This window comes from Echinops telfairi, unplaced genomic scaffold, assembly GCF_000313985.2.
Source record: "Echinops telfairi isolate 266 unplaced genomic scaffold, ASM31398v2 ScPeMD7_7420;HRSCAF=8458, whole genome shotgun sequence".
Lineage (NCBI taxonomy): Eukaryota > Metazoa > Chordata > Mammalia > Afrosoricida > Tenrecidae > Echinops > Echinops telfairi.
Window position 1 is genome coordinate 50,367,680 of NW_022111320.1, and position 8,053 is coordinate 50,375,732.

General features: G+C 51.3%; 1 protein-coding gene across 2 annotated transcripts in view; it reads left to right on the forward strand.

Moving 5' to 3' along the window:
- Positions 1 to 7,791, forward strand: part of ARIH2 (ariadne RBR E3 ubiquitin protein ligase 2) — a 55,209-nt gene extending 47,418 nt beyond the window's left edge. For both annotated transcript variants that reach the window (XM_004703971.2, XM_004703972.4), the window contains 7 exons: positions 692 to 742; positions 835 to 856; positions 2,515 to 2,666; positions 3,292 to 3,435; positions 3,906 to 3,974; positions 5,450 to 5,533; positions 5,716 to 7,791. In XM_004703971.2, coding sequence (XP_004704028.1) covers positions 692 to 742; positions 835 to 856; positions 2,515 to 2,666; positions 3,292 to 3,435; positions 3,906 to 3,974; positions 5,450 to 5,533; positions 5,716 to 5,787 — 594 coding nt within the window. In that variant the 3' untranslated portion in view covers positions 5,788 to 7,791. The remainder of the gene's footprint in view (positions 1 to 691; positions 743 to 834; positions 857 to 2,514; positions 2,667 to 3,291; positions 3,436 to 3,905; positions 3,975 to 5,449; positions 5,534 to 5,715) is intronic.
- Positions 7,792 to 8,053: the final 262 nt, after the last annotated feature.

An 8,053-nucleotide genomic window follows, 5' to 3' on the forward strand; every position in this document is an offset into this window, starting at 1 on the left:
GCCCTGCCGGTACCATAATTGTGTCTGTAGAAGACCATTCCATTGTTCTATCAAGCCAGCTGCTTTAGAACGGTGGGCATCATGGCAAGACAAGTGAATTCCATAAGCGTGGGCCCATTGCTGCCCTTCATGTGCTGTGACATGGATTTCTTGATCCAGGGCACTGGTGTGTGGGCTACCATGATGGTGGGTAGGTATTAAACATAGTTGCCTTCATGGCAGTGGAGAAGCACAGCGTCAGTCTAGTCTCTACTTCGCTGCCGCCAGAGGGTGCTGGTGTGCCTCCAGTGAGAGAGCATGAGCTTGGCAGGTTTCTGAAAGAAGTCCAGGCAAGCGGACCAAAACGTAGTGTGCTGCTCTTGTGTTTTCTTTGGCAGCCATTGCAAGCAGGTAGGCTTTCTGCTGACTCGGCCCGTGCTTCATCTGAGCAACGCCATGGCAGGAACAGAAGGTAGAAGACTTAGCAGGGCTCAGCCGGTGCTTGGAGTGTTTCAAAATCAAACATGCTGACCTCATTTCCTTGAATTGCTGTTCCAGCCTCAGCGACCTGCCACATTTAAGTGAGATGCTCCTCACCCAGAACTGCTCGCATGATGAGCTACTGGGCACAGGTGCCAGGAGCGTTTGTGTAATTTGTCTTAGAGCCGGCCCGATCGTGTGTGAGCCTAACGGCGCCCTTCTGTCTCCTCAGTGTCCCAAGTGCAACATCTGCATTGAGAAGAACGGGGGCTGCAATCACATGGTAAGCACAGGTGCATGTGCACTTTGCGTGGATGGTGTGACGCCTCTGGTCAGCGTGCCCTTAACATGTTTTCTTCTGTTTTCCTCTGACAGCAATGCTCCAAGTGTAAACACGGTGAGTCCCCAGCGTGGTGTGCAAGGCCCACTGGCACGGTCCATGTTTCTGTGCGTGGGTCCCCATTGCTTGTTTAGTGAGGACTTCTGAAGTGAGATGCACGGGCCCAGGGAGTCCTCCTTTCATCCTTAGCTGTAATCACCCTGCCATCTTGCTGGCACCTGTACTCAGAAGTCAAGTTTGGGATGACCTTAGACCTTCATAATTCTCCAGTCATCAGGAGGGGTGTGTTCTTTTTAATTTTTGACCAAGGCAGGTAAGTATCATGGGTTTGTCACGCTACTGTCCAGGTATTTTTAAAGCAGTTTGTACACGATCTTACCAGAGGTGGTCAGAGTGGTTCCCGTGTGAGGGTTTATAGCACTTCCAGGAAGAGTTTTGATTTGCCCGTCCAGCTGTCAGGAACAGATTGTATGGTTTGCCAGACCAAGTGAAGAACCAGCATTGTTTCCAGTGGAAGATGTGTCTCAGTGGTCTCTGCACAGCCACTCAGCTGGCCGGGACGGCCTTGGGAATCCCTCCTCTGTGTGGGCCCTTCCTGGGTTGCCAAGGGTCGACGTAGTAAGGTGTTGCCAGGCATGGTCTGAAGAAGAGAATGCAGACAGACCCACCATTGTGGCACCTTCCCTTGATGGAGTCCACTCTGTCTATGCGTAGGCGTTTGAAGGGGAAGTGGCTTGTACTTGGAAGAGTCCATAGTACACAAAATGAACATCCCCCCATACCCATCATATTCCTATACAAAGAAGCCCCTCCCCATGTATAGTGTACCCGTCCTGCCCCTTGCTGTGCTATAGAGTTATGCCACTTATACAGGCAGCCTCAAGTCGTGTATTATTCATTGAAAAGAGTAACCAGCACACTAGCTGATTCAGGAGAGGGCAGTTTTGCCACTTATATGACGCTCCCAGGAAGAGAGAAGTTGGAACAGTCTTTATATTTCTGGATCTGGCTTGAGGTTTCCTAAAACTTTTGAGAGACCTTTTGGTAAATCAGCTGAGTTATGAGAGCAAACCTAGGAAACAGGACCTCCCACAGTTTGGGGGCCTCTGGATGAAACTGGACATCCAGTGCAAGGGTGGCTAGCCCCTGCCCACTGGGCTTCAGTTATTGTTTAGATAGCTCACAGCTGAAAGGGGATTTTTATCCTCTCCCCCATTGCTACCTCAGTGTGGAAGCATACATTTTGAGGGGTAATACTACTTAGGGGCAGCTATAGAGTTTATAGAAATGTATTTTTTTAAAAGAAAGGAAGTGGCCTTGACTGTAGTTTCATGTCCGAAACAGTTTTCTTGCTCCAGTGTTGTGAGGGAGAGGTGTGTAGGAAGGGTGTCTGTACAGGTGCTGTGTGCTCCGGCCGTCCTTGTGGGCCCCAGGTGGACAGGTGTCTGCGTCTTACAGCACTGGCACAGAGAGGCCAGCAGTCTTCGTGCAGCCAGCACCTGCCTGTGTGGGGATTAGAAAGGCATGAAGTGCACATGCCCTACAACCCGCAACATCCATAGATCGTTTGTATCAGCAAGGTCAGGCCACAGGGACAGTGGGATGTGGCAAGGATGAAATGCATGTCTCCCCCCCACACCCCACCCTTGGGAAGCTCTGGCTGGAGGAATGTGGGCTTGCCTTGTGAGTGTAAGAGACTCTCTCTGTGTGTGCAGACTTCTGCTGGATGTGTCTAGGAGACTGGAAGACCCACGGCAGTGAGTACTACGAGTGCAGTCGGTACAAGGAGAACCCTGACATTGTCAACCAGAGCCAGCAGGCCCAGGCCAGGGAGGCCCTTAAGAAATACTTGTTCTACTTTGAGAGGGTAGGTGTCCTCTCCCGTACCTGCCCATTGGGGGTAGACTACTCTAGTTGGCTTGACCAGAGCTTCCTAAGGGTGGCCTGCTGGGGTCGGACTCCCGCAGCTGGTAGCCAAGGCAAGCTCCTGTACTCAGAAGTCCATGGATGGCACTCAGGCAGTGACTCTGGGTGCTGACTCTGTAGGTGTGCCTTTGTTTTAGGCTCTACAGGGGCAGTCATCGTCAATGGGGACAGGACGTAGTGCTGGCCTTGGTTGGAAGGTGGATGGAAGGACAACGTGTAGGACTGCCAGACAGTCTTTTCTGTCCAGTACCATCTGACTAGATGGAGAGGGCAGTTCCAGTGCATGGCACATGTGGTTCCTTAGCATGGTAAAGTGACGGGTAGCTAGCTGTGCTGAGTCCTCAGGAGCCCCACCACTCCCGAAGGGAGGGGGAGGAGTGCGCTGCAAGCAGACTGCAGCTCTGGCCAAGGTGAGAATATGCTCTGAAGAAGCCTCCCTGCTGTCCCGTAACACACAGTCCTTAACATAGAGGCTGACAGTCCAGCTATCTGCTGACTTCCTGTGTGGCGCTCCATATCTGCTCAGGACGCCGCCTATAGCTTTGTCTCCTGCCTGTGCCCTGTAGTGGGAAAACCACAACAAAAGCCTGCAGCTGGAGGCACAGACATACCAGCGGATCCATGAGAAGATCCAGGAGAGGGTCATGAACAACCTGGGGACGTGGATCGACTGGCAGTACCTACAGAACGCAGCCAGGCTTTTGGCCAAGGTGTGTTCCACTCCATTCTTCTGACCCCACTGCACACCAGCTCCTGTCCTCGTTGGCTAGGAGGCCCTTGATGGGCAGGGTGCTGAGCATGTTATGCGGCCCAGCTCCAGCCGGTAGGGCAGCATTTTTGTGGTCCAGGCCCACAGACTTGACTTCCCACGAAGAGTGTGCATATTTGGGGGCACAGACTGAGCTAGATGGGCGGCCTCTGGGGCCCATTTGAGAGAGCTGCAGCACTGAGGGTGTTGCTGGCTATGAGTCACAGTTTGAAAGGGAGCCGTTGATGCTCCGTGGTCCTTTCCTTCGTCAATTCCAGTGTCCTCCTGGAGTTCACCCTCTGCGCTTTCGTGCAGGCCCATGCCTGTAAATCTAAGCTAATTTGCATGGTGTTGTAGGAACAGTCAACGTTCCCTGAGGTGTGGGTGGGTAGGTTTGAATTTCACTGTCCCCTCTGTTCTCTCCACCTACAGTGTCGATACACCTTGCAGTACACCTATCCATATGCGTACTACATGGAGTCTGGACCCAGGAAGAAACTGGTAAGGCAACGCAAGCCCTCCGTTCTACCTCCACAGCTCCCACGGGGCTCTGATAGCAGAGCAAGGACCAGACCCCGTCACTGGGAGGGCAAGGTCAAAACAAAGCTGACCAGTCCTACTCTGGTCACCCTCCAGCTACATCTCTGGGACTGGCATTTTGTATTCTGGTAAAGGTACATGGGCGTCAGCCTTTGAATGACCAGATTTCAGGGTGCCTGCCAAGATCTGTGGTCACTTGGGAGGCACGTGTCCATGCTTTGGGGCGGGCTTTCAGGCACGAGTGTCCCTAAGTTAGAATTGACTTCTTTACCATTTATTCAATTCTGTGTGTATATATATATATAATCATTTTATTGGGGGCTCTTACAGTTCTTATAACAATCCATACATCAATTATATAAAGCACATTTGTACATATGTTGCCATCATTTCCAAAGTACTGTTTGAGCCCTTGGTATTGGCTCCTTTTTGCCCTGCCTCCTCCACCCTCACGGACCCCTGATAAGTTATGTTATTTTTATTTTCTGCCCATGTTGCTGTTGCTTGTCCCTCTGGGGAGGGGGGGTTTATACACGGATCATTGTAGTCGTTTTCTTCCCAACCTCCCCTCCTGCCCTCGTGGTACTGCTGCTCCCATGAGGGGTTCATCTGTCCTGGCTTCCGTGTGTCGAGAGCAATTCTGTATTATGTGTGGGGGTTCTTTTCCTCCAAGGATAAAGCCCATATAAAAAAGTATTTGTGGACTTCTCCTTTGTGGTTTTGTAAAGTGCAAGCATAAGGTTAAAAAAAAAAAAAAAAGTATTTGTGTCCCCCCAAAAGAATAAAAAAAGTATTTGTGTCATCCAATAATGACTATTAGCACTTTCCAGCCTTTAAAAATTAATACTATTTATGTGTAGTTTGTAATATATAATATTTCATGTACAGTTGTCAATTTTTAACTAGGCTGGTAAATAAAAATTTTTAATGATTGCATGAGTTTTATAATGGTTGTTATTTTGCTATTCCCATTTTTCATGGTTATAAATAAGCACTGAAGAACATCTTTATACATAAAACTTTACCTCCTTAGGTGAGATTATTAGAAGTATAATTGCTAAGTCAAATTATTAAAGTATTTTTAAGGCTCTTGATTTGCAGATTTACTGAACATGAAAAATGTTCGATGAGTCTACCAGTGGTCATTCTTTGTTTTTAATAGTTTTATTGGCATGTACTTCACGATTTAATCATTCGATCACAGTAAGAAGTTTTGTACAGACATCACCTCAGTCCATCTCAGACCAGCTTCTTTTTGTGCATACGCACTGTTGTCAGCTTCCTGTTTCCCTGAACATGGGGACCAACATGGAAAATTGTCTGTAGCTCTTGCAAGGGTACAGTCCTGCATCTGCAGGCTCTGCCTCGCCTACCCCCTTTCTCCTTTGCCCCTTCTGCCTCGCCTACCCCCTTTCTCCTTTGCCTTGCCCGTACAGTTTGAATACCAGCAGGCTCAGCTGGAAGCTGAGATCGAAAACTTGTCCTGGAAAGTAGAGCGTGCAGACAGCTACGATAGAGGGGTGAGTGCATGCTCTCGAACCCTGGATTGCAGGTGAGGGAGGACTGCTGTGTGTGGACTAGAAGCTACTGCTGCTGAACAGGGCTTGGGATTCACCCAGAGCCCTTGGGATGGAGGGGGGGGGGGGCATGGTTTTTGCTCCCTGCTGGCCCATCAAACACCCGTCTTGCTCTCCTGGTGTAGGACTTGGAGAACCAGATGCACATAGCGGAGCAGCGGAGGAGAACCCTGCTGAAGGATTTCCATGACACCTAGGGGGCATGGATGCCGGCGTGTGAAGAAGGCCCAGCTGAGAGAGCGGCCTCTGAGCTGCCACAACTGCATGCTGCAGGCTGACGTTAACCCTGGCGCCAGCCAGGGCCACTCCCGAGAGACACTGGCAACACCCCTCTTAGTTGATTTCTGTTTTCTGCTCATCTTTTGCTTTTCCTCCCAGGGTAAGAAGCCATGTGGACGGGGCTTCTTTTTCAGGACCTTTAATTCTCTCCCTGGATGGTTGTTGGGCGGGAGGGGAGGTTTTTTTCTGAATGGCTATTAATTAGATTAGATCATTACAACTTATGTAAATCTCAGAGGCTGTACAATTAGACACACAGAGGAGGAGGGGGAAAAAAGCAAACTATAGAATAACACAAACCCTTTATGAAAATAAATTGGCATTGGAATGTTTACCCTCTATTTTCCTCAGAACTTCACATGCACTGCCCACCCACTTTGCCTCCAAACGAATGTCTGCTCTTCAGGAGGGGCCGCAGCTGGGGTCCCAAGGGATACCTAGTGACAGGTGGTGTGTCTTGCAGGTCTCCTGCCTGCTTCTTCTCTTTTGTGAGGAGGTGCACCTGCCTCACCTTGGCCATGAGGAGGTAGCCCAAGGTAGGGATTTCCTCCCCGGGTGCCCTGTTGTGGTGCTGCAGATCCTTGGGCTCATCTTCATTCTTGGAAGTGAGGCTGACCCAGGCTGGCTGAGGCTGGAGCCCCCAGTAGAACCACAGGGGGGTGTATGTGGTCCTCCGAGCCAGGATTTCCTCTTGTCCAATAGATAGACCCCCATTTTCATATGGAGCTGATCCTCCAAGTGAGTTTGTTTTCTTGGTACCTTCTTTTGTGCCAGTGTTCTATAGTGGTGGTCACCCTGACGAGGGTCACTTGCCTGCCCGGTCCTGCTGCACCTTCCTCTGGGAAGCATTCCGGTCAGCGTTTGACATGGTCCTTGCAAGGGCATTGGGGCCAGATTGCATGTCACCTGGGGTACACCCAGCAGTTGCCTGCACCCCATGCCTGATGCCCATCAGGAAATGCTCCTTTGAAGGCCCAGGAACCTGAGGCCTGGAGCCTCCTTGCTTTCTGCTCTCAGCTCCTGTCCTGGGAGGGGCTGGCAGAGAGGGGGAGGGTGGCAGTTTATGGAACAGTCAGGCCAAAAGGAGCCAGTGGTTCACGTGGTGCCCTACCTGTCCCAACCTGGACCTGTGGGCCTTTGTAAAGTGAGGGCTGTGGTCTCTGCAGCCTCCACTCAGACTGGCAGGTCTCTTTGTCTCCCAGAAGAGCCAATTAGGGAGATGACTTGTGCACATTGTTGGAAGTTCTTTGTTCGTATATTTTCACCTCCAGTCAGCCATTTCCCAGGTACCATGTAAGCTGTGAAACCCAGTCACCCTTGAACTAGAGGACAGCTGTGACTCTCGGGATTCAGGGCTACCTGGCTGACTACAGGGCCCCTTTCTCCCTTCTCAGGTTGTGTCTTCCTGTTGTCCTCAGCCAGCAAGGAGGCATGTGGTGTAGGGTGAGGGCACGGGAGCCCAGTGTAGGTCTGTGGGACGCTTGCTGTGCCTGGGCGCGTGAGACTAGTGGGATGCAAATGCTCTGTTGATGCATACGTGCGTGCGGATCCTGGTGGCTGGAGCCTCCCTCATGGCTGCGTCCTTCCTGAGGCACGGCCGCTGCAGCTCCGCCCTCTGAGTCACACCTGGGGCAGGGCTGGTGTTTTCTGCACCTGCATCTCATGTGGCCCTGGCCACTGACTCTGCAGGGCGCTCTGTGCCGACCTCCAGCTGGCACCCCTGACCTGTGGAGAGCTTCCTTTTGTGCCTCCTGTGACTGTCCTTTGTTCGTGTCTGCCTTCGGAAGGACAGAGAGGAAGGGAGGCAGCAGTGTTTCCCTGGATTCACCATCTCTTTGCTCTTCAAAGAGTAAACTGAGGCGGGTCATCTGCTCAGCAACGAGTCGTTTATTCAAATAAAATGTACGTTTCTGATGATAAAAGCTTGTGCAGAGTCTTTCTTCAAAGGGTCCTGTAGTCTCCCGAGCCAGTGCGTGCCAGGTGAAGGCCTTCCTAGTGGTCACCCCTCTCCGAGAGGCCTGTGGTGGGGCCTGGCCTTCTTCCCTGGCTACAGAGGAGGCTCTGAGCAGTCCCTGTAGAGAAGCTCCTTGGCAGTCTCAGCTCCCCTCTCCCTCCCTTGGGGGCGGGCTCCTAGATTGTGGTAGGGGATCTGCTCTGGTGCAAAACAACAACAACAAAAAACAC